Consider the following 27074-nt stretch of genomic DNA (forward strand, 5'->3'; position numbering starts at 1 on the left):
ATGAAATTTTGTTATCAATTATAACTCCCAAAAATTTGTTTTCACTCACATTATCAATTGGTACACCTTCAATGATAATTGGTAATTCTACATTATATTTTAAATTACCAAAAAACATTGCTTTAGTTTTATTTATATTTAATGATAATTTATTTATGTCCATCCATTTTTTTATTAATTTTAGCTCCCTGTTTACGGTCATTACAAGATCAGTATAATCATCGCTACTGAAAAATATGTTGGTGTCATCTGCGAACAGTATGAGTTTAAGTACTTGAGAAACATCAAAAATATCATTTATGTATACATTGAAAAGTTTTGGTCCCAACACTGACCCTTGGGGAACACCACATGTAATACCAAGTTTCTCTGAGTGGTAATTCCCTATGCTAACATATTGTTCCCGACCCGTTAGGTAACTTTTTAACCAGTTACCAGCTTTCCCTCGAATACCATATCTTTCCAATTTATCCAATAATATTGAGTGATTGATTGTGTCGAAGGCCTTTTTGAGATCAACAAAAATACCAACTGCATATTTATTTTTATCCAGTGTATCAGTAATTTCTTCTACTGCCTCAATTATCGCCATTGAAGTGGTTCTTTGCGTTCTGAAACCATACTGACCAACCTTTATTATTTGATGTTTTTCAAGGAATTTTTCTAATCTTGAATTAAAAAGTTTTTCTAGAATTTTTGAGAATTGAGGCAGTAGAGAAATAGGCCTATAATTGGTAAAACTGTGTTTGTCATTACTTTTATATAGTGGTATTACTTTCGCAATTTTCATTTTTTTTTGGAAAACAACCAGACTGAAATGATAAATTACAGATATATGTTAAGGGACTAGCAATATTCAGAATAACCTGTTTAACTACAGACATATTTATGTCATGATAATCCATTGAAGACTTACTTTTACATTTTAATGTGATATTTATTACTTCTTGCTCATTTGTAGCTGAGAGGAACAGTGAAAAGGGATTTGATTTTATATTACTGATATTTTCATTTTTATGACACGGGATGTCTGCTGCTAGTTCAGGGCCAACATTTATGAAGAATTTATTGAACCCATCGACAATATTACTCATGTTGTGATTTTCACCATTTGCATCAGTAAAATATTCAGGATATGATGTTCCAGAAGATCCTTGTTTAATTAAGTTGTTTAACACATCCCAAGTTCCTTTTATATTGTTTTTATTTTCATATAATCTTCTTCTATAATAAAGTTGTTTGCTCGTTCTTATAATATCAGTCAATTTATTTCTATATGCTTTATATCTTTGTTCCACTTCTTTTGTTTTTACTTTGATGAACTGTTTATACAGATTGTTTTTCTTTTTGCAAGCATTAATAATTCCTTTTGTGAGCCAAGGACTTTTTATCTTTTTTTTCTTTGTCATGTGTTCGTTTACAGGACAATGTTTATTGTACCACATAGTAAAAATATCTAGGAAATTATCATAAGCCTTGTCCACATCTGACTCTTCATACACCGAATTCCAATCTTGTTGTGCTAAATCGAAATTGAAGGCATGAATTGCTTCTTCATTTATTGTTCGCTTTGCTATCATGATCTTGGTATCTATTTTTTTTTAAATCACAGTCACACAAAGTAAAAACTGGTAAGTGGTCAGTTATATCACAGACAAGCAGGCCACTATTAATTTGGAAATCCATGACATTAGTAAAAATATTGTCAATAATAGTGTCGCTATGAGAAGTTATTCTGCTTGGCTTTGTTATTGTTGGATATAGTGATAAGCTGTACATCGTGTCAGTAAAGTCACACTTTGAGTGGAGCAGCCAGCTAATATAAAAACATGTCAGAGCACACTGCTTTAATATCTGCTGTATGACTCAAAACATAAATACTCTAAATAGCTCTAGCTGTTCCATCAAATGTGTATGAATCAGTCTTCTTTTTTCTTTTTTTTAATGAATTCTTGGATTTTAAATTTTGTTATATGAATCTGGAAATCATGTCCATTTGGTAGTAAATCCATTAAAAAAAACATTTTAAAAAAAGAGTTTAGATTTTCTTTTCTTATCCATTCGTCCCCTTGTTCCAGATGGGAGTAAGTACGGAATGGCCACAATCTTTGTAGACTATAATGGATTAATCCCAGTGGCTCTAATTATCCCCTCACTTTTCCATTAACACCAAAATAAGTATGACATACATGGTACCCTGGAGATTCAACGTAATAACTTTTATCCCCTATTTTTATAACTGTTCTTTTCAACTGTAGTGAACTTTTGTTTAATACTTTGGTTTACGACTAAACAGCTGCAGCACTAGTGACATTTCCACCAGCCCATATTGTTATTTGCATCTAGTTTGCATTAGCAGTAATGCAAACTAACTGCTCAAGTACAAAGGTAGGCATACCAGCTTAAGGTTCGTTCAACAGTGTGTTGAATATATGAAGGTGTAAGGCTTTTAATGGGGTAAAAATGAAACTTTTTTTTTAGACTGGCTCGGTCAACTAAGAAGGAAAGCAAGGCGAGCAATGTGATGTGAGAAATCACATGACTTTCGCATGTGACAAAAGTGAGGACAGAAGTCAGAGCAGTGAGTAAGCAAGGCAGAGAAAGAGGCGCAGAAAAGGGAGCAAGCTAAGATCAAGCTTTTCCACTATGAACAGATATGCAGGTGCGCAGCTTTTTTAAGACTCCTTAAAACACTGATATCCCCTGTGTGTGTGTTACAACTGATTCTAATTTGGAAGAAATCCAGCTTCACTTTAATTATATCAACCACTTCTTACACCCCAAGTGCTATTTTCAATGCTTAATAGGAATTATACATAGGAGACCTGTGAGATTTTACAAATAAGAAGTGTTATCATCATAAGTGTATGCTTGATGTGTGTGTGAGTATGTGTAGGCTACATTTGTTGTGCGTAGAAAGAGATCCCACAGCACTAACATCGCTCCGAAACTGGCCTCTATAAGATAAAGAAGTGGAAGTACTGAAAGTCAAAGACATAATCCAGCAGATTCTTACTTCATAGACTGAGACTACCTGAAACCCGCTCACTTGGACTTCAGTTAAACAAACAACATTGCGAGATCAACCCCTGTAACACAAGGCACTGCTAAATCAAACGGCATATACAGCAAGACATAAAAGTGACTATAATAAGAAATAGATATATCAATAGCTCAATGAATGCATCATTTTTCAGTTTCAGTTGTGTGACGCTGTCGTTGTGTTTCAGCACCTTATCAATATAAAAGAATGAAATATTTATAGTTTCAGGATTCAGTTAATCACTATGAGAAGAGTGTATAGAGTACAACAGGCTGATGCACAATTAAAGCTATTAACAGGCCATTTGTGAACATAAACAGCCGGCCAACATTGTCACCAAAGCAAGCCTTGCCACTTGGCAGCCATCTCTAAACATCTCTGGGTTCTTGTTTGGGTAGTTATGTTGAATCTAATTCAACCTGAATATTTAGAAACAAGTCTACAGTTAGAAAAAATAAGCAGAAATATCAACGTGTGACTTTTGTTGTTGATTATTACATTAACACAATTTTTTAAACAAAACAATGGATGTGTAAATGTGTAAATGATTATCTTTTTTTCTTTTTACATAACAAAGATACGATCATTAGATCAATTCGTGCCTTTAAACACATGTAATGCAGAAAAAATATATTTCAGACTTAAGAAGTAAAAATGTTTCATTACAATTATTTTTTCATTTTGTTACTTACTTTTGCAAAATAAGGTTTTGTAAAAATGTAAATATGTTGTATTTTAGTACATATAAACGTGTTTACACCGTATATAAAATATAAGAAATGTACATTTTGGTCATTTTCTTTCTACTACTCTAAAAGAAGGCCTCCCGAAATCTCAGAATATACCAGTGCATGAAATATTACCTTGACTTTCTTTTAAAGTAACATATAAAGAAAAATGTCTAGCACGTGTTAATATGCAGGATATATCTCTGCATTGAAAAATAGACAAATAGTAATAAAATTCTTAGAACAGTGACACCACTGCAACAGGAAGAAATCAATAACCATAAAATGTAATTAAAAAGGCTTAGATTGTTATCAGCTTTATTGGACCTTAGTGTGCTAGTCAAAGAGAGTTATTATCAGTGTTTTAGGCTGCCGTTAGCAGCTTGTAAATTGGTGAGGTAATGCTAAAATTTCATGCTCTACATGCTTGTTTTATGGCTTCAGGTAACTTTTTTGCTCCGAAAGCCTAAATGCTGCCACTGTTCTCACTACACTGACTCAATGTGTTTGCGTGATCGTTATCAGCTTTCATAGATCTTCTTAAATCGATGAAAAAAAATACCATTTTCACAAAGGCCAGATTATATCGGAGTTGGATGATGTGAGTAGATATAAACGTGGAGTTTGGATGCTGGCAGTTTGGATAGGGGAGGGGTAGCAATGAAAAAAAGGTGAGTTTTCTCTGTGTCAGTGATGCAAACGTAACTCAGAATATACAGCGTATCTTTCTCTCTTACACATGTTTGTGCAGAGTAAAAGGCTCTCCCCGGCAGTGGCAAAAACATCTGTCAAATACCTACTGCAGTGCCTGAAAGGCCTTTTCACGTCAAGTCAGCTTTAATAGATAACCGAAAAACGGAAATTTTCGCTATCGCTTCCACCTCTACATCCAATATTGTCTTTCCCAGCTCCCGACTCGTGTCCTGCTGAACCAAACCCAACACAATCCCTCTCCTGTTTCCCCGTCTTCCACAGGCTCGGTTTATACGTTAGACTTCCACACACGTGCACAGTGAGATAATGCAAATGTTGCTATAAATAGGGACAACAGTGTTGACAGTAGCACTCTCTCAAGTGAGATATCTCGGTGTAATTTTCACCAGCACACGCCGCCACACATAGTCACGCTGGCAAGAAAAATCTACTCGTTTGCTGCGCTTCATCATAGTGATAGTCCTGAAGCAGCATATAAACACTTGAGATGCAAAAGCAAACACAGATATGAGCTATAAGGGGCTCAAAAATAGGACTGCTCCACACAAACCGGATCAATATGCCCCAAAACATCTTAAACAAATGTGCAGCCGACTAAACAGCCTGAATCTGCATAATACTCAGGTCTGCTATATGAGAGCCCCTGCGGCTCATGTATAACATACAGGCATTATGCCACACTATGAAACCCTGCGTTATTGTGTGTATGTATCTAACACACAACACATATTTCACGATTCTCTGACAGTTTTTCATAAAATCCACTAAAAGCACAAGAAGACTGTATTTCACATGATAACTCCCCTCTATATAAAGCAACTACAAGCCCGTAAAGCTTACAACCTCAACTTCCAGAGCACAATGGAAGCTGAGGCGAAGACCGATGGGATGGAAAAATAATTAAGATGGATAGAACACAGGAGCGACCCTCATCCTTCATCGCTTTCATCCTCTTTCTCACCTTCCAGCTCTTGATGAATGACACCAGTAAGGTTGGGCTCTTCGCCCCACCAGAAGATCCACAGCTCCTTGGCATCGGGCTTGATTTTGCGTCGCCACACGCACAGCAGGTTGGACTGCACGCAGCGCATGAAGCTGCGCAGAACCGGGTCGTCCTGGGCCGGGGCGGAGATCACGGGCCCGTACTCCCCGCCGCTGGAGAACCTGTAGCAACGCCATTTAATGCCCGTCAACTCCGCCTGGAAGAGAAGAGCAATTAAAAGAACCTTAAATCTTGTATTTGTAATGCATTGTTAATACTTACAGTAAATAATAGAGTAATTTCCCCGTGGCTTCAGTGCAAACACAGTTAAATGCAATGTAAAATAATTAGTTCATTTATAAGTTAATTTAGCAAGTAATCTTTTTAACAATTCTTTAATCATTTCACTTTTTTTTTCTCTTGTTCACTGGTGCGAGCCTCACCAAAGCGAGCGGATTTGCCGTTTCACGCTTTTTTTTATACTTCTGCATTGAATATTTTTGCATTTCAGGCCAGACATTACAGGATGCTGTCTTGGCTTCAGTTAAAAAGCGACGGTTGGTTTTCTTCTTTTCTATTTTTGACACCGATATGAGTTTATATCAGGAGGAAAATTAACAATCTTGCAGTGTGTTGCACAGAGAGCAATCTACTGCTTGACAACAACAAAACCAAGAAACTGATTGTTCCATGATTGAAAAAAAAAAAAGGAGGCAAAGACATACACGCACACAGCAGCAGAGCTGAGCTGGAGCATGTGAACGCTTCTAGATTCCTGGGAATCGTTAGGACACCGACATGACACATTTACACCCTTGGAAATGAATGTTCTTCCTAAATCACGCACAAGAAAAAGTCATTTGGAAACATCACAAACTTTGATAGGTTGTGCACAGCCCAGGATGGGAAGGCTCTGCTGCATGTGATTAAAAATGCTCATAATATCATAGGTACCGATCTAGCGAACATCAGCGATATGCTAAATGACAATGCCCAACCCAGCCGCAGCCTGTTCACCCTGCTGCCATCTGGCAAGCGATACAGATGTATCCACTTCCGTGCCACAGAAAGTAGTTTCTTTCCCCGGGCTGTGAGATTACTGATTTCATCCTCCACACTTCAGCACAGATAATAGCTTTACTTTTCATGACTAAATTATTTATTCATTCTTTTTCATTTACCTTTTGTTTTGTTTTGTGTTTTGTCGGCTGCATAAATGAACTACAGTTGAACGTCTTGCAGAACGATGATTAAAATGATCCTGAGTTTAATAAATATCTTTTTTTTAATCATTTATTAACTAATAGTTAATGTGCAATACTGTTGTAGTGAGGATTTCTAAAAACATCAGCTTCTAAATAAACCATTATTATATAGAAGATGAATTAAAACGAGCATTATGGATGAACCCATTAGGTGTGATTTTTAACAGTGACCATATAAATGGTGTTATCACATCAGACATTGCTGATTTAATCAATATCTGCACATGTCCCGTCCATTCATTTTCTATTTTCGCCGGCTTCCTGTTTACACGGCTATGATCGTTGCGTAAACAGTTAAAATTATTTAACGTGTCCCTGTTGTGTTGTTGTAACCTTATTTAATCGATGCTTTCACTCGCCGCTCTCGCCGCTGCTGGTGCTGCTGTAAAGATAGCATAAAGAGTGTGTAACTACTGCAGAGAGACGAGCTGGAGAGTGACAGGGAGACGTAAAGGATGGCCTTGAGTGAAATGCATGAATGAACTACTGCAGGAGTGGCGGCACTGAAATGCAGGCCAAGCCAAAAGCGAGAGAGACATGAAAAGAGGAAACAAGTGTCAGGTTCAATGGCTGGAATCTGGCCCAGCAACTGACATCTTCTCCATTTAGCCTAATGAGATAAAGGGTGTTTCTGTCGCCTGCTGCAGACTTGCAACTTTGGAAACGTCTCCTCCATCAAAGCCTGACAGGAGACATAATCCTGTCATAATGCAGATTTTTTTTTTTTTTTTAGGAGCACACACATAGTGTGGGTAAAGAAACCAAAACACACAAATGTCAGTGATCCTGTGATGATCACGTGTGCTCCGGAAACTATATTCTGATCTTTGTTTGGGTTTTCGTGTTTGCATTCGAGCATGAATGAGCAGAGTGCACAAAGGCATTGTTGAACAGGACAGAGATTTGGCAGGCAGAGGGAAAATCTCCGAGTGTGCTGCGCTGCCCTCCTCTCCTCCCCTGTGTTCACCCAGCTGTGAGGATCATGTTTGGCACACTGGCCCAGGCACCAAGCCATCCAAGGCCAATGAAGGGAAGAAAAATACTGACCCACTTTAACGCAGACACAGGTAGAAAAGAGCAGCTCAAAGGAAATTAAAGCCCGCGGTGTCTTTGAGTGGGTGAAGAAAAGCAGGCTCTACGGTTGTGATGATTGTAAAAAGAGGGGACAAGGAGGCTTATAGAAATGTTAAGTGTGTTTGCAAACTGGCGACTACTCTCTGCACCCAAATAAGAAGCTAAAAAGAGAAAGCAAGGACTCTGAGGAAGGGTCTGTATATGCTCAAGTATTCCTAACGAACATATCCACATTACCTACTGGCACACGTCCGAAATTGTGAGCGTACAATAAAGTATGCATTTGGCACGCAGGAACATCCTCGCAGCAAAACGAACCCATAATTACGAGCGCGTCCCTTCTATAACGACAGCGCGTGTAATAGAAGATATAAACATTGGCGCTGTGATAAGCCGAGCCCTAAAATTAGCCGTGACAAGGTCAAAGATGCTGTTTGTCCCAAAGCAAAGAGGAAGACATCTGCTTGCACTGCCTCGTCACTCCCAGTCAATGTCAAAAGTTCCTCCACTGTTTGGCACAGCTGTCTGCTGCTTCTACTGAATCAGGAGCTCTGAGATGATGGAAGCAAAGTGTCAGAATATATATTTACAATGGCGGCATACCAGCGAAACGCACGCTCCCGTGAACGGATTCTTCAAACGGCCCCCTTCAGACATGCTCCGCTTAGAAGTCTGCACAGCAATTTATAGCAAAAGTTGGAAGAAGTCACCTTAATTTCTGCCAGTATAATTCTAATCAACTCAAGGCGCTTTAGATTTTAAGGTAAAGAGCCAACAATAACACAGAGAAACCCCCAACAATCAGACAAAACCCAATCTGTGTGGAGAAGGCTTAGGTTTGATCAAATAATGAGCTTTTTTGGTTTGTTTTTTGTCTTGTTGGGCCAGAGTGCGCTGTCAAAAGGTGCTGTGTGCTTCTTGGCCATGTGGCAAGTGCTGCTGAACTCCTGTGGAGGATTAGCTGTGGCACAGTTGAAGGAAGGGGGAACAGAGCTGCGCTCATACGCTGGCGGGCACATCCAAACACATGCCTGCACACAAACACTGGCATGCACACACACTGCAGCTGTGATGATGTGCAGACCAGAAGTGCTCGAAATAAAAAAAAAAATTAGAAAAAGAAATCACTGGCGTGCATCGGGAGGCGGACATATTTTCCGACTGATGTCCAGTTATTTTTCAGACGTGACAGCTAAGATCTGCTCATCTATCTGTCTGTGCGCGCGTGTGTGTTTTCGTTCATTTATCGGCTACGTGCGCGTTCGTCAATACTGTGTCCGTGTTTTTCTTTAATATATGAGTTGTACACGGAGGCAGTGATAGCTACACTCTTGCAGGATGATAATGATCTCTCAGCACTCTTCACCTTCACTATCAGACCTCCGAAATCAGTAGCAGTGCTAACAAACAGCTAATTCTCATATTTGTATGAATAAATTACCACTTGTAACACATAAGAGAAAATCTGTCAAGCATGTGAATTCAACTGATATCACAACTGAGTCTGGAGACAAAGAGCGGAGCTATTATTTGCTACTCCACTGACAAATCAGTGTTGCTGAAGAAAATCCAGTCACAAAGGACAAAAAAAAAACGGTTATTTGACTCATTTAAGTATAATTCTGTCATCGCCGCTCTTTAAAGGAATGGGGGGGTTAAGTTCCTGAAGTGCACACCAAATCAGAGAATGGATTTCAACAACAACAATGTGCTGTATGAGTAGAGCAATTTTGGTGCTAAATGAGGCAAAACTGTAAAAACATGTTATAAAAGAACGGATTACCCAATTGGGATTCGACTCTCATCAATCTGAGAGAAATTAACTAGGACAAAAATGTCCTTTTGTGCCGTCGGCGCACTTGGTTCGACTGTCAGTCTGCAAGCCGGCAAAAAGAGCACAGCAAATATGTATTTGAAAGCAGCAAATTCCTCATCACCCGTCGGAGTAGAAAAGAGCAAATCAAAGATTATTCCAGGCTGCAGTCTCTGTCTATTTTAAACACTACCACGGGGAGGGGGAAAAGGCAAAGGGGTCAAGAAAAAAGATGGGAAGATTTTGTTTCACTGTCAATAAAACCCTGCACTCCTCCGAGCCCCTTGTTCTCCAGGTTGGCTGGTTCAATTTCTGATTGAATGCAGGACCAAAAACAAAAGCTTTTCCTTCAATTGCTAAGACGGACCAAAGCCTTGACCTTACTCTCACCTCTATTATCTTCCTCGTCTTCACTCTCCCGCTCATCTCTCAGCACTTTCTCACCTCCACAGATGCCTATGTAATACATCCCGGCAGGTGTGTCTCATACTTTTTCTCTTTGCCTTTTTTTTTAATGTATTTATCTTTTTATGTGTTTTTTGTTGGTTTTTTTATTTGTCTAGAAAACACAGCTTTAGCTATAGCTGCTTTAAAATCTTCCCACCATTCGCACAATAGGATAGATTCAATCTTTTATCTTTGAAAGGTGGTGTCGGACAGAAATCCAAACTTTAAAGCTGAGAGTTTAAAAGGTATTTCCTGGAGGAAAAAAAAGGGGTGGGGGGGGGGGAGCTCAGAATAACAGAATCTGTCTCCAAACCAGAGGTCAGCCTCAGTACACCAGTCCCGCGCTTGTAATCACAAAAATATGGAAGTCAGTGCGTTAATCTTTAGCGCACTGTGCTTGAACACAACATAACTTAAAGAGGAAAATAGAGAGAGAGAAGTGGATCCCATTTCTAGAGATGTTTGTCATACTGCAGCTCAAACAAACTGGAACTCGTGTGCATATGCTGTTTAAAGCCCGGGAGCTTTACAATGAACAGGAAACATTCATTACTCAGATGGCAAAGCTGAGAGGAAAACACACTTGACATAGACTTTTCAGGAACGTCTCCGCAGTCTGAAAATATTTTCACTCCCCTCATTTTTCTCTTGAAAACTTGCAGACCTTCTGAATGGACCTCTTGAACTCCCCGAGTAGTACTTTGATGCAGGAAAACACACACACACACACACACTCCTTTGGCCCAACCCTAGAAAAAGAAAGAGCCGTGTACTGACAAAGCATTCAGACATGACTCTGCGGAGCACTTCCTTTCACTTTCAGGACAAACGACTGCCGTGAAAAGCCATAGCACATAAAGCCGCAGAAGACAGAAGAGATCTTTGAAAACACGCGTTTACACCGAAAGTTAAGAGGAAATATATTTAGTCTTGGTCGACTAAATATATTTGGCAAATGCCTGAGCTTCTAACAGGAACGCAGCCGATGTGATCATCTGAGAGGATAAGCGCCTAATACTCTACCAAAGCTGACAGAAAGCACACAGACAATGTCGTCTGAGAGAGACGCCACTTCTTTAGGAATCTCAGCGCAAGAGCCGGCTGACAAAGAAGCCACTTTAGGCGATTGAGAGATAGCTTGGCTCAGCAGTTTTACCTACTCTGGCACATGCCGAACACTTAGTCTGTCTTAGAGTGGCATAGCTTTCTCATCAATGTCAAATCTGATTAGCCGCTTGCCAAGCTGCCAATATTTGGGGTGTGTTCAGATCGCTTGTGATGCCCGTGAGTCTTTAGATAAGACTTGTTGTCTTTATCAGACAAACACAACAGCATCCATCTCCCTTTGATTCAATGTCAGAGGACTTTATTTGCTCTCTGAAAATGAGTCCTCGCCGCTTTAAGTCAAGTGTCTTTTGATTGGCTGCCTCTCGCAAGCAGAAGGTTTGATGAGCAGGTGGGCAGGACTTCTGCGCCTGAGATGATCGCAAGCATATCTGCCCTCACTGACATCACACAGTAGAAAAAAGTAGGAAGAAACATACGCTGTATACGAATAAGAAGCAGTGGATTTTGGGTAATCTGGGTATTCTGGGTAAAGCCGTGCGTGTCCCGTTATTTGGTAGGTGTGGGTTAAGACAGTGTTTGGTTGTTTTAGGACCAGTGATGAACTAGAATCCTCTCCTAGGTGTGTGTAAACCGCTAGCTCTGTATCAGCTGGGACAGACTGTCGCATTCCCACAACACTAAGTTAGATAAGCTCTTAAGAAAACACACATAATGTTGTTACATGTAAAATGTGAGATTATTAAACATCGTTTCTTACATATTGTACTTGGGAGTATAAAGATTTTCATGAATGGTACTTGCAATAATTGGACTTTGATTTTGTTTTCTTGACATGACAGAAATTAGCTGTGCATGCAGAATAAAATTAAGAAACTCCATCTATGGAAATCCCCTTTAATATTTACACGTATTAATTCCCCTCATAGTCATTTTTATGGCATGTGGCTGTCACATTTAGGCCAATGTGAACAAGATCACATCCTCTTATTCTCTTAGAACTGAAAGCATTCACGTTAAAAGCATGCAACTGGGAACGCACTGGATACGTTTGTGAAGGAGCTAAATGAAACAAAATGTAATTTTTTTTCCTTGGTTAGCCTCAAAATCAATCTTCAAATCAAGAAAGCTTTAATCTGGGGCATTATTGACAGCTACACAGTAGTTTTCCCTGCTTCAGTTCTCTCCACTTTCACGGCTCTCTTTCTCCACATGCTGCCTGGTTCTCTTCCCTTACATCGTCAGATAAAGAAATAGGTTGCCACTTCTCTGCTGTTCTGCTTGCAGAATGAAATCAGATTCCAATTTTTTTTGTGCGGCCTGATGAGAAAGGTCAATTACTGATCTGTTTGGCTATGCTGCGAGCAGACATAGTAGCTGCCATTCTTTTAGTATTTTCAGCAAAGTAACTGCTCAGTGATTGCTGCAGCATTGAGCCACACTTGGTTCTACAGTAGATGTCACAATTTTAAAAAAGGAAGTGAAATCTTACAACTTTAATGACAGTTTTTTTTTTTTGCGTGTGTGTTTGTTTGTTTATCGCTTCAGCGCTGAAATGCTGAAGCAGTCCAACGGAAAATCAAGTGCGGAAATTAAATATGAACAAAGACAACGTGAGCTCTGAGGCTGCGATTGCTAAGTCAACACCGAGAAGGCACCAGTTAGAGGAGCCAGTGGCAAAAATCAGAACAGGCAACGACTCCCCCTTCATCAATTAACCCGCTGAAATCAAATTAACCCACAAGGAGTCGCGCTCCCTTCTGGCATTTTACAACACAAATGAAGAGCGATGCACATTACTGCACTTGCGAGGAAGCGAGAGCGACACCAAAGCGCCAAACAGGTGTAGAAAAAAGGCCTCTGGGACACTAAACAGATGCCTTTCCTCTGCCTTCTGCCACCACCTTTACAAGCCCCTGCAAAACAAGGGACCGTCATTTGATCTGTGCTCTGCTGCAGCATCCAGCCCTGGGAGGTGAGCAAGCCAAGCGACCTAATTAGAGCAGTGAGAGTCCCCAGGGCTGAGTGACGGATAGACCTGCCAATCACGCCGCGGAAAGCCTCCATCAAACCCTGACTTCTCACCTGACACAAAGAGAAGTAGGAGGTAGGAGGAGCAGCGGCGGAAGACCAACAAAGACAGCTGGACACTGCGTACAGTAGCGAAGCCACATCTGAAAGACAAGATCCCCTGCCATTTGCAAAATGAAACAACACAAGCTGCAGCATTAGGCTGCTTTCAAAGCATTAAGGGACAGACTAAAGCAGCGGTCCAGCTCCGACTGAATTATTAACGTGCAAATAAATAAACCAGCCCCTGCTTTACTAGTGTCTCTGGTGTAACTTAATTAACTGTGACAAGCCACGGGGAGGGAGAAATGAGCAAAAGACACAAAAGACATAAAAATGGAGAATCACAAGAGGAAGAGAGAGAAGTAAAAACAGTTGCTAGGCAACATACAACATCTGTAGGAATTCAGCAAGATAGTCAAGTTTGGAGATTTCTGTCTCCAGGGTTACAGTGAAAATATAACATTACAGTACTGTAAAAATCTCAAAATCACAGAGCCGCATGCTGCATGACCCTCCTGAGCACAGCTACACCTCCCAACACTTCATAACAACCACCGTTAATAAATGCTAAATTGATCATTAATTAGTTTTTTTAATTTACTGTTAATTACATTTTTGTTAATAGTTATTTCCTGTTAATATGCAATAAAGTATTTACAATATTAGATATTATTAAGCTCAAACTGACATTTATGGCAGTTTGTTTAGGAGTGTGTGGGGGTTATATGGCACATATACAGAACACAGTGATATGCCACCAAGGGAGTCTAATACGTGACGCTGGATCTCAGACCAGTCTCACTATTGCTGGGACAGTTGTGTCACAGCTGCAACACCAAAGGCCGCCTTGTGTGGATCTTTGGGACGCCAGTGGCTTTGACAAAACGGCGGTTTGACACCCTGGGAATGAGCTAGGCTCGCTAGTGAGTAATGACATCTTTATTTTAATATGAGCAAAGCTATCTGCTAATCATTAACAACTAATTAGAAATTTGTTGTTCATTAAAAATAATATAAAATAAACTGTTTGTTGGCACATTTCAGCACAGTGGAAATTTTAGTCTTTTATCAGATATGATACAAGACATATTATATGACAGTTCAGTCAAATTAGTCGAATGAATGAATGCCAAAGTCTCAGATTTTATATTGTTAATAATAATTAGCAAGTATTATTGCTCATCATATCACTATTTACAGCTAAATGTTATTTACAATTTCATTAATGCTGAACTTACAATAGATTAAGAATATTTGTTAGAAATTACAGCATTACTCCCCCCCGCCCCATACAGCTGGAATTCATGAGCTCCGATGTGACTGAACATTACCGTTGTACAGGATTACACACTGAGTTTTTGTGCAGCAAGAATGACTTAAATTGTATTAAAAAAAAATTACTCAGTGCAGTAATTGTACAATTAGCACTGCATGGAGGCTTTTTGAAATGCCTACAAGTAGTTAATAGTCTGATTGTTCCTGAAATTGGGCAAATGGAGCATAAGCAGTATGAAAAATATCTAATTTGGCTTGTAATTTCCTGCATTGATTTCCCCCCCCCCCCCCCCCCCCCCCCCCCCCCCCACAGGGATACCGTTTCAGATAAAAAGACAGCCCTCCATAAGTCAACATGACTTTTCAGTTGTTTCATCACACAGCAGATAAACAGAATATAAGGAAGGAACCTGAAAAGCACGAAACTGCATGTAGGTGAGTGGGTGGAGGGCTAAGGCATTGCCAGGCCATTAGTATCTCAGTAGGTCACACCTGAACAGGTTCCAACCTGCAACTCACCCGACTGCTGTCTGTAATCCATTGTTTTGCTTACTAAGTGGGCGTGGTAGCCAATCAGAGCTTTTACACTAAAAGTCCTCTGCACTCACACAATCTTATGTAATCCCACTCAAGTCCTCCTCTTGCATCCATTCACTCTTTACAACCCGATACAACAACAACATGGCATGAACGCTTTCAGCCCCGTGTCTTCACACTCACTCAGTCCTGTCTGGTAAATATTCCATCAAACCTCTTTGTGCTTCGCTATTACGCTGCAATGTCCATTTATTCCATAAAGCAAGCCAGGACTGAAATTGAGCTGTACAAATTTTCATTAGCATTTGAAAAATCATGAGTGTCTGCCTAATTCAAGATGAGAGAGAGCGCGCCGTTTGGCAGAGCAGTGAGAATCAATGCACAAACGGTCGTGAATCAACAGTCTGCACATAATGTGTTTGTTCTCATCAAGTACCCGTCTGATTGGTCGCAGATAATCTCTCAATGGAACATGAACACACGATAATTAGAATTTGCAACAGCGCGGCAGACAACATTAATGTTTTCTCTCTCCCCTCTTGTTTTGCAGCTCTATGAGAAACCCTTTAACCTAAGTGCGCTCTAACAGCAATTGAATCCCAGCCAGCCATGATATTGGCAAAGCTGTCTGGCTTGCAGAAAATATTTGCCCAGTTACAAGCAGGGCAATATCTCCCTTAAAAGAAATTCTCTTTGTCAATTGGCCTGCAGTCAGGTGGAGAGACAGCAAACAGATCTCCCCGAGGAAAGCCCAGCACGCCTGTGTGATGCTACATGAGACCTGCGGCATCATAAAACAAAAGTTTGACTGGTTTCTGGAATATGTCAAACAATTAGGTACCATCCTTTGGAATTTGTGTTGAATCCAGATGTGGAGGAGCAAAGTGAAATTCATGTGTAGCGGAAAACAGCAGAAGTAGGTGGAAATGTGACTCTGCTGGGGATATCTTTATTTTTTTTAGATAACAAATAACAACTGAATTGATGGAAACTGCATTTACTTAGGATCTATAATTAACTACAACGTCAACTTGTTTTAGGAAAGTATGCATGGCTCCTTATTTTCTAAATATTTTCATAAAACATTTAAATCATGGCTTTAATGTATATCAAGAGCTGTTTTGCATCATCCAAGTTACAACCTCCAGGGCTGAAAAATGAAGCCAACGCTGAAGTGCCAAAAACTGCAGTGCCTCCAATGTCCATTTGTGGTTGGCTCTAAAAGCAAGTCAGTCCCCACAGACCCTCATGTTAAAATCTCCAACCTTACAATAGAGTTAAACGTCTTTATAGCATGGTAAAATACAGCTTTGGTTTTTATAGCTACTTTCCCCTTCATAACAGCTGCATGAAACTGATTTTTATTTATAACTGGCCCATTTAAATTTCATTACGGCTGAAATATATGCATTACTAGAGGTGGGACCACTCTGAGTGGCAGGTAGAATAAGTCTGAACTACAGCTCACAGCTGTCTTTGTGCTCTTTTGTACCTTTTGGATTATTTTTAATGTCATTATCATACAAATAATATAACCTACTGTGTAATACACAGTATCCATTTAGTCTAAATTGTATACATATATATATATATATATATGTATTTTTCTTCTGTGAATAAAATGTTTTCTTGTGCAAAGCTAAGAAAATGTTGTACTTTTTATCCCAGTATGACAAGAAAATGGCAAAAGCAACACTAAACAATGATGTTTTCAATACACATTTCTCTAAAAGTCTATCAGCCTATTCGCCAACCACCTACCAAACTTTCCAGCTGTCACGGGCAGCTGATGGCACCAGCTACTGCCCATTCCTGCCAATCCTCCTTCCCCTCTCAGACTTCTGTCGCCCTACACACATGCAGGAGCACCAGCGGGCGCTAAGAATAGAACACAGCTGGCACTGCTGGGTTTACATATTTCACACTCAAGCCACCGTGCTCCAAAATACTCCTGCACCATCCTGTCCCATATCCAGCTCTGGGACCGGCAGCGCTTCCTTCCCTCCCTTCCCGCCCACTCTGCCTTTGAACCGTTCTTCACCTCTGCGGCAGGTCCCTGACAAGCCCTCTGCTCAGATAAGATCCATGACTATGCTCGAGAGTATTTACGAGAAAAGGGATGTGTAGTGAAAACAGAAGTACGAGCGAGGCGATTCCCGTCTTCCTGTTTTCGACTCGTACTCTATCCTATTTCTGTAACTACTACACTGGTCATTCACAACTTATTTGAGTGCAGCATGTGTTTCTGACACAGAGCATGCCCTGTCCAGGCAGACAGGTGGGCCACTGCTTGAACAAGACCTATTGCCATGACAAAGGATTCCCTCTGCGGCGGCGATGGCAGATTAGTGGGAGGTGTCGCACAGAGGCTAGGTGAAGCCAGCGCTACCTGTGTGAACTACAAGCGAGCAGCCTGGAATGATCACTCCTTAATGCTGTCCTGGCTTCAGTGTCGCCCTTAAAAATCTTTGTATAAAAAAGCCGCAGCGCATTTATTTAAACAATGCCGGCATCTGATATCGAATGCCTAGATTAAGGTTTGTTTACTCATCATTTCATCTGACAGATCCTGATTTTGTAATCATCTTTTTCTTATTTATATACACATAGATTTGAAAGATGCTAAATTTATACTGACAACTGTATGTGTAGACAAGCCTGGAATGACTTAATCCCTTGTGCTATACACTTGCATATTCTATAACAAAACACACCAGTGAGCAGTTTCTTCCTCCGCTTTTATAATGTTCACCAAGGACAGCGTGGGGTGTCTTCCATTAAAAACATACGATTCAACAGCTTAATGTAGTCTTAACCAAGTTTAACACTACATATGTTGTAGCTAATGCTTCTTAAAAAATTTTCCTTTACCTTTTCTTGCTTATTGGCTAATTTATTCTTAAAAAAATGCTTGTGTTTACACAAGGAAACAAGTCATTCTGCGTGCTATCACTGCATGTCTTTAGCTACAGTTTGAAAAATTGTTACTAAATTGTTACTGGTTTATGGCTGGACTCCCATGATTTTGGCGGGTAAATAACTGTGACTGAGACGTGCACTGAGCAGGCCATTTACAGCAGAAGAATAAACAGCATCATGGTGACACTACATCTAAGCTATTACTCACATACTCCTGCTACTTTTGTATGTTTTGCTACTTATTAGATGTAGGGGGAACCTGATGCAGCATAGTTTCACGTAGTGATAGCGTATCGATACAGGACAGACAATCCCAAAATACTCTGGGAATTCGATGAATAAGCGGGATAACCTCATGTACCACAATCCTGAGATAATGTTAGCCAAGGAAACCGAAAAAACATCCAACACCAGCACAATCACTCACACTTTTGATCATAAGGCGATTGGTACATGTCACCTGGTAGGAGGCAACCTTTCTGCAAACAGTTGCAGTCTGACTTGGACTGACTGCAACTGCTCTCAGCGAGATTGTCGAAGGTTTGCAAATAGTTGCAAGTAGTTTATAAATACAGACTGCAGGCATGTTGCCCTCAGTCTGAATGAATCTTTGTCAATGAGCAAAATTCAAGGGGACTCGACTCAATTGGCTGCCAGCTGGTTGTATTCTGGTTATGTTACTATAGAACAGGAATATTGCTCAGTGCAATTGTAATCGTTAATAGTGAATTTCTACACAGACAGCAACGGACATGTGATTTTTGACATCACAATTAAAGTTATCACAGTTAATTGCTCTATCATCAGAAACAGATTGAATGTAACTGCCAACTTATTGTTTAGTCTGAATTTTTTATTCATTTATAGCAGGTTCCAGTGACAGCGTTGGCATGGTAAATGGTAAATGGCCTGTATTTATATAGTGCTTTACTAGTCCCTAAGGACCCCAAAGCGCTTTACACGTCCAGTCATCCACTCATTCACACACTGGTGATAACAAGCTACATTGTAGCCACAGCCACCCTGGGGCGCACTGACAGAGGCGAGGCTGCTGGACACCGGCGCCACCGGGCCCTCTGACCACCACCAGTAGGCAACGGGTGAAGTGTCTCGCCCAAGGACACAACGATCGAGACTGTCCAAGGCGGGGCTCGAGCTGGCAACCTTCCGATTACTCGCAACTCTTGAGCCACGATCGCCCTGATGCTTGACAATCTAATCTCATTTTGCAGCAAGAGAAAAACTGAAGTGACATAACTATCTTTTTGGTAAAACAAATACTGACAAAGTTTAACTCACAGTTTTTCATCCTGCAATCAGCGAGTTAACTGTCTTACTACAACAGGCAGCCAAGTGGAAAGGCATGCGGTAGACTGAGCTCAGCCGGAGGCTGCCGCTGAGAACCACAACAACATATGGGTCCTGGGTGCTTTTGTTAGGTGATCATAATTAGCAGTTTAAATAAAAAATGATAAATCTCTGAATATCTCAAAATGTTAAAAATATCTATCGTATTGAGAGGACCGACAATCTACTACTAGTAATATACGTGACATTATTTGCTAATAATTATTTATTTTTAGAGGTCATTATGGTAGAAACAAACAAACAACCTATATATATATATTAAACAGCTATACATTTTTCATTCTCTGAGTGTACCAAATACCAAAAACAGTAGTCTTGCTGTATAGTTCCAACACACAATTCAAATGATGCCCAGTTTAACAATTTCTTGGCTCAGCAGACCACGACATGCACACTATCCAACCACCAGCTCTTTTTCATCCCTAAGCAACCTTGCAATATTCTCTACCATTAATAACAAGCAGACGCAAACAGCTTAAATTAAAAAGGCACTGCTCCTGATTACCTGCTTCTTCTTACAAGCCATGGCCGCTCACCTGCCATAAATCAAGACGCCGCTGTTAATGCTATTCCCTCAGCCTCATCTCTTAGCATTTTTATGTCCATGCCAGACAGTAGCATCATCATTATACAAGCAAGATCTCTATTGGAATAGTTTGGCTAATGAGCACCTTTTAGTTGATCACATTAGACCTCTACTTGAGGACACTTAATTACCAGTGTTACACTCCACGTGCCTCTGTCGAGGGGGACAGGAGAAGTCCTTTAATTAAGGTCTCTCCATTCCACATATGTTTGCACAAGCCCGGGATGTAGGATACATTCACACCCCGGATGAAGGCGACGAGGTGCATGGTGTGTACACGCACGCAAGAGTGGGAGGACTTTAGTGTGCCCGTGCACTTTTGCGATACATATGTTTGAGTGTGGGAATGTGGGTGTTTATTTTTCTTAACCACCACCTCTCTTTTTGTGTTGCTGCTTGTGTTTGTGAAAGCATCTCCGGGTGTGTTTGTCTGCCTGTGTGTATAATATGACGGGTGTTTGAAGTTTTCCTCCAGAGTCTGCATGGTTTACAGTGTGCCCAGTGCAAACACACACACACACACACACACACAGGCTTCCTGTGTTGTGAGGCTCTTAACTGTCTCCTCCTTGCGTTTCATATTCAGGCTGGGACTCAGTCTTACAAGAACCTGCCCAGTCCACAGAAAGATGACTGTTCCCTCTCTCTCTCTCTCTCTCTCACTCACTCTCTTTCCCATTACATTCTCCCTCTTTAATTTTCTCTCGTGCTCTGTCTCACTCTTTCACTCTCAGTTTCTCGCTCAAATAGGCTGAGGCTAGCAGTCAGGAAATGCACATCAGTCATAATACTTTCCTAAAATGAAAACAGATTCTGCTTCAGTCCATCAGCCTCTCCCTCTCTCTCTGCTCGCTCCTTTAGCCCAAAACATTCCTGTTTCTCCTCTTCTCCCTTTCCTCCACCCTTCCCTGTTTCAGTGCCACTTCGACTTAGCTCACCGTGTCACCTCTTTTTCCTTTCTTTTTTTTTTTTTTTTTTTTGCCTCCCACCTAAAAGGTTCTTGTTTGCTTTCTGTCACAGATGGATGATCTCCAGCACACAAGACAGTTGTTTTGTGGGTTGTGTGATTGCAGCAATCTCAAGAATCTGACACGGGCCACACGGCGCTCATGACAGTAATCCTACCGTGCCCCCATGAAGTTCCCACATTATGGGAGCTTATGCTTCCTAAGGTACCCTTGTTTTTTTACTGGTGCGGGTTGCAATAACAGTAAGCAAGTCGGTGTGAGCGACAAGGTTAATGCATGCTGGAATGCTGTTTAACAGGCTGTCAGAGCAGGAGCGCTCAGTGATTAGCCACTAGAACACAACCTAGAGGGAAAGATAAAAAACACAAACATCCCACCTCAGAGCCAGTTTTATTGTCATGAAAAAGAAAAAAAAACCTGATGCTGCCTTCGACTGATTCATAAAATCAGAAGAATAGGAGTAGCTGGTTCATCTAATCTACAAAGCAATAGTAACTAAGCTTCCACTCTACCTTTGTAGCTTTGTAACAGTTACCAGCTACTTTCCTCTAAATGGTTGTTTCCTGATGTGCTTATAGTTCAGACAGAAAGACCTCATCTCCATCATGCCTGCATCTAGTGGTGAGTTTAAAAGCATCATAAGGAATGAATGCACTGCAGGAGACCTGTGCATGTTAAATGTTATGAGTATTTATATATTCTACATTATGCTGTAGATCTTGTATTTTAAGTTGTATTTGTAGCTTTCTTTTTTTTAACATATTATATTTATTATATTGTGATTGATTACCTTGGCCAAGCCTCCCTTGTAAAACAGATCTGAGCTCATTGGGACTTCCTGGTTAAATAAAGGTAATAATTACTCTCCTTGTTGATCAATATTCCATCCACTAATCAATAACCGTTTCTGCATTAAAGCGACGCCTGCAGGAAACAATAAGCGCGAATATGCTGAAGATTTTGTTTGCTGATTCATTTCATTCCCTTCGGGTGATATTAACAGCACCTCAACCTCCACCTCTGCCGCATTTTGTCACATGAGCATCAAAATGCAACTCTTCATTGCTGTCTCTTTGTCTCCATCATCCCCTCTAATCAGGATACTCGGTGTCTCATTAGTGTTTTGTCCCGTCTTGGAACTGCATGAGTCCTGCCAGTGAGCAACCACTTAGGCACCAGCCAGTCATAAATATTCTAAACAAGTCAGCTGATGGATGGTGTCTTTCTCCCTGCGTTTGAAAGGGATGTTCACGATGGCCAATAATGCCACAGCGAGTGAATGCAAGCTCTCTCCCCCGACACACACCCACGCACACACAAGGGAATATCCGCGAATGACACGGTGACAGAGAGGCAATCGATGTTTTCTTTTCTGACAGGCTGACTTCTAGCGTAATGCCAGTGTTTCTGTGCAACTGCAATCCAAACAAGCGTCTCAAATAGCTCGAAATCCCCCCCTTTGTTCCAGTTACAGACACCAATATTACTCAAGTACACAAGAAAGAAGAAGTGATGATTCATTTTGACTTTCTGTGCTAACTACAAAGTCTATTCTTCCCCTATCTCCTGTTTTGTGTCGTGCTTTTTAAATCATGTGACATGTGCCCCTATGACTTCAGTATGTAGTGTAACAGGGTCCCAACTGCTGTTGCAGTTCGACAACCTGCATGATCACCTAAAGAAAAGCCCCCAGGACCCATATGTTGTTGTGGTTCTCAGCGGCAGCCTGCGCCTGAGCTCAGTCTACCGCATGCCTTTCCACTTGGCTGCCTGTTGTAGTAAGACAGTTAACTCGCTGATTGCAGGATGAAAAACTGTGAAAGCACCGCCGCTCGGTTCTCTTCCACCCTCTGCAAAAATGCTGCTGCCTGGAGAGTCAAAAACACCTTGTTTTCAGTGTGAAAGTGCTGCTTCCGTTGTGTGCCTAATACATGATGCTGCCTGTCAAGATCTCTCTTGCTTTGAAAAAAAATTCTCTTGTGAGACAATTATTCCACTAATTCTCATTCTCAGATCTTCTTCTTTTTCCAATTTATGAGATAGGTAGCATTTTTTTTTCTAGCAGCGCCATGCATAAAACTATTATTTTCTGAAAATCGGAGGTTTTTTGGTTTTTTTGTTGTTTTTGGTTTTTTTTTTTTTTTTGGGGGGGGGGGGGGGGTTCTTTGGGTTTTGTTTTTTTTTGGGGGGGGTTTTTTTGCTTTATTCTCTGGCTGTAGAGATATCTGACAGCGGCAGCAGCAGGGCTCCTTTCCAAGTTAGTTGCTTGGCAATGCGTTAGAGTTCCTGCAAGATTTCCAGTGAAATGATTATTTAAAGGGGGTGGAGGATAATGGCCACTGTGCTCTTCATAGGGAGAAAATAAATGACTGTTTATCTATTGTTTACTTGCCAGATACATGCAAATACACAAATAATTGACCAGTCAGTTGTAGTAGCATTTGAACCCTGCGTTTTAAAGCGCCACGAGATTTGTTTTGGTTTGAAAATGTGATAGCAAAGTTGAATTATCCTCGTTAAACCCTCCTTTTATGATATCAGGCATACAGTGGTGAAATATGCTGTTTATTCCGAATCACTAACCCGTGTTAATGATTGCCTAATAACAACATCAGCGATTGGTTCACCTTCGTACAGCAGACACACATTAAAGCGTGCCTCCCCACTGTCTTATGACTTGTCCATCACAGCCGCCTCGCGTGTCTGTGACGAACATGATTTATTAATACCGTACCAGAGAGAAGATGTTGGAGTGGCAGTCCTCAAGGCTTGCCCCGTTAGCCACCCAATTCGCCGATGTAGTCATAATGGTCCGCCTTTGGGGTCGTCAGCGCAGGGCATGTCGAAATCCTACATCGGTTATCAAACACCGAGCAGGGGCTGACAAATCGGTTCCCTCACGAATCTGCCCCCCAAAAATATAAAAAAAAAAATTAAAAATAACAATTTATATATAAAAAATGAAATTAAAAAAAACAAGCAGGTTTATAACCTCACAAGAGGTCCGGATAATAGGCTCGGAGTGGTCGGATGGGCGTTTTCAAAAAGAAGTGCAAAATGCATTAAAAAAATAAAAACAAAAAAAGCCTGTGTTGTAGTGTTGATATATCCAAGCGTGTGCGGGGGATCACAACATTGTTACAATCCAGGTCGGGCGATTCCAAATCTGATCACTGTCAACAGCCGGAGAGCGCACAAATGTATCCATTTCAATCCCGAGGAAGATTCGCCTGTTTCCAAATCAGTCTCTCCGCGGATAGTTTCATCATTAAATGACCGTAATCCATTTGTAAGGGGGGGGGGGGGGGACGACGACTCCCTTTTCTTCCTCGCTCTGGGAACAGCCTACCTCCTCTCCTCCTCCTAAAACAAACAAAAAAATTAAAGAGTCAAAACTTCTTGAAATATAATCGCTGCACTGCGAAACAATCAAGTTGAGGAGCACGCAGGATATCTGATTCCGTTTCCACAAGCTGATGCACCACTTGTGATAGTTTTCGAGAATCGCGTGTGCTATTTATAGCCGTCTTTCTTGTCACAACCGTTCCTCTCACAATAATGTAACCCCAGTGTGCGTGAAAACACACACACACACACACACACACACACACACACACACACACACACACACACACACACACACACAAACGGGTGGTGCGGGCAGGAATGTTTAATCCCTCTGTTGCTCTTGAATTAAACGGGAGCGCAGACGGAGAGGTCTCTAAAAAAAGCTTCCCCCTCCACACACACACAAACACACACCAACCAACCAACCAAGTGCTCCTCCGCGGCAGGACGGACAAAGTCGAGCGGGCTCCTCAGTTAGCCTGAATCATGAGTCAAAGCGTTGAGACAAGAAAAAAACTCTTCTTGCAGGGTTCACTCCACCAGCAGGAAAACGACAAACAGGCGTCTGTGCAGACGGAGGTTTGAAAAAATCCTTCCTTCCTTTCAGCTTTGTATCATTACGAAACGTCCTCTCGCGACCACAACAGCCTCAGTCTTGCACACCAGAAAAAAAATACATATATCAGGTAGGATTTCTTTAAAAACGCACAGTTCAAGCAGAAGTGTCCGTCCTTGTCTGGCGCCCGTTGCTGACATAAAGAATATGTTGCATGCTGCAGATATAAAGATATTTGAAATGTCTCATAAAGCACCACCTCGGCATTTAAAAGCGCATCCTCCTGTTTCTCTTTCGCTATTGAATTAAATCCTCAAAGGCGTGTTTGGTTTCCTCGGCGGCGACTCCTTCCTCATTGTTTATCTCTCAGACGGCGTTATTATGCAGCTATGGAAGTGTATACGTGCGCGCAGCCCGAATGTGTCACTCTCACCCTCCGTGTCTGTTTGTTTTACGCCGAGCGCTGTGGCGTTTCTTCGCGCACGATCGTCCAGCCCACCGCGCATTGTAATGTAATGGCGGTCGGAAGCGTACTACCCGAGACTCGCCTTTTCCATTTGGCCAAGTTTGTACTCACGTGATCAAAGTCCAGGATTACAGTAGTTGAGTGTATTTGATATTAGAGGCGGACGCGACAGTGCGCTTTGTTTCTGTGATCTTTTGTTCTGCCTGAAACGCGCCGTGAAGGGTTATTATTTTATTTATTAAATATATATATATTATTTTTTTTTATCACTGCACGGTGTCATTCTGTGATGCATTGGTTACATAATGTATCTGTGCTCTCACAACAGAGGATGTGACAGAATAGAGGTCAGAATGACTTACTGAGCACACAGTGTTTCATAAGAGATATCTATGTAGGTTAGTCTTACACTCAGCATGTGCATCACATATAATCTGAAAACATTTCTGAGGCTTGTCTCACGCGAAAAAATGAAAATACTCAATAGGAGTCAAACCAAAGATTGGGAGTTATTTAGAGTGGTTGTATTCAGGGCCGCAGCCAAGATTTGAAAGACACACAGGTTATCACGAGTCAAGTCCACCATGAACCCCACCCTAGCCCCAAGGCCTAAGACGCCAGAACCAAGGTCATGTTGAGTTGGCTGTTTAACTGTATATCTACTTACTACTATATTTCAACTATTGTTTTAGTGTATGGTGTCAAAAAAGTTAAATATTTATTTTTAAAAACATTTAAAAATGCTAAAATGCATTTTGAATATATTTTTAATGCTAAAATATAATTGTTGCTGTCATCAATGAATTTTCGAATGTACAGTTTTACAAAAAAAGAAAACAGTCAAGCAGTTTTTTTTTTAAAATTAAGATACCGAATTCCTGTTAGTTATTAAGTTATTCGCCTGGTGGTGAACAAACTATGCTGAAGGGTGTTTCTTTCGTCTCTTTGCTTTTTACATTTTTATCTATCAGGTGTTATTAATGATAGATCAACAAATAGCTAATATTGGGAGATAATAGTAGCCTGCTGATACGGCCCCATTCAGGCTTTCGCAACTGGGCAATAGTTTGCTAAAGCTTTTACTATACATTAAAACAGCATTAAAAGTGAAAGCACCTCTGTAATTTTCTTACAGCTTTACATATTCCAAGACATTAAGGCCACACATTTGATAAATGCTGGTTTGAATAGAGATTTGTTGGTTTCCTCTCAAGATCAACAATTGTGTACACACTTAGCAAATTCTGTCATTGATGCTTTTTTCTTTGTAATATGTGTAGTTATTGTTTTAGCATGAAAATAGATCAAATAAATAATTTGAAAAGAATCTCATGCTATTGTTAAATTTTAATTTCAAATTTAAGTAAGCCAACAAACTCAACCCATCACAAATACTTCGCTCTGAACGGATAATTGGAGGTGAGCTTCCCTCCCTCCAAGAGGAAGCGCTGCCTGAGGAAAGCGGGGAGGATCATCAAGGACTCCAGTCGCCCCAGCCATAAACTGTTCAGACTGCTTCCATCAGGAAGGAGGTTCTGCAGCATCCGGTCCCGAACCAGCAGACTGAGAGACAGCTTTTTCCATCAGGCCATCAGACTGCTGAACACGTCATAGACACCTCACCTCCACTACTTCAACATTATGCACTCCACACTGTATATAAATGCCTCTGTTTTGCACATGTCTCAACCAACTCTGTATATTTTTATATATTTTATTTTATTGTTTACTCTATTTAATTTGTAAAATATGTATACACACACACACACACACACACACACACACACACACACACACACACACACACACACACGTAGAAAAACATATTTAGTATACACATCCAGTAA

General features: G+C 40.7%; 1 protein-coding gene across 4 annotated transcripts in view; it reads right to left on the minus strand.

Moving 5' to 3' along the window:
- Positions 1–25260, minus strand: part of LOC147325981 (mediator of RNA polymerase II transcription subunit 13-like) — an 89428-nt gene extending 64168 nt beyond the window's left edge. Inside the window, exons 1-3 of one of the 4 annotated variants that reach the window (XM_086300787.1) lie at positions 24632–25260; positions 23592–24220; positions 5447–5684 (exon numbers count right to left, since the gene is read on the minus strand). In XM_086300787.1, the coding sequence (XP_086156913.1) occupies positions 5447–5684; positions 23592–23663 (310 nt within the window). In that variant the 5' untranslated portion in view covers positions 23664–24220; positions 24632–25260. Of the gene's footprint in view, positions 1–5446; positions 5685–23591 lie in introns of all 4 variants that reach the window. The other 3 variants (XM_086300788.1, XM_086300789.1, XM_086300790.1) reach the window with 3 other exon arrangements.
- Between the last annotated feature and the right edge of the window lie 1814 nt (positions 25261–27074).

Source organism: Aulonocara sp. 'chitande type north' Nkhata Bay, linkage group LG7, assembly GCF_057382095.1.
Source record: "Aulonocara sp. 'chitande type north' Nkhata Bay isolate Kocher_YH1m ecotype deep benthic linkage group LG7, A_spYH_male_GT1.1, whole genome shotgun sequence".
NCBI classification, from domain to species: domain Eukaryota; kingdom Metazoa; phylum Chordata; class Actinopteri; order Cichliformes; family Cichlidae; genus Aulonocara; species Aulonocara sp. 'chitande type north' Nkhata Bay.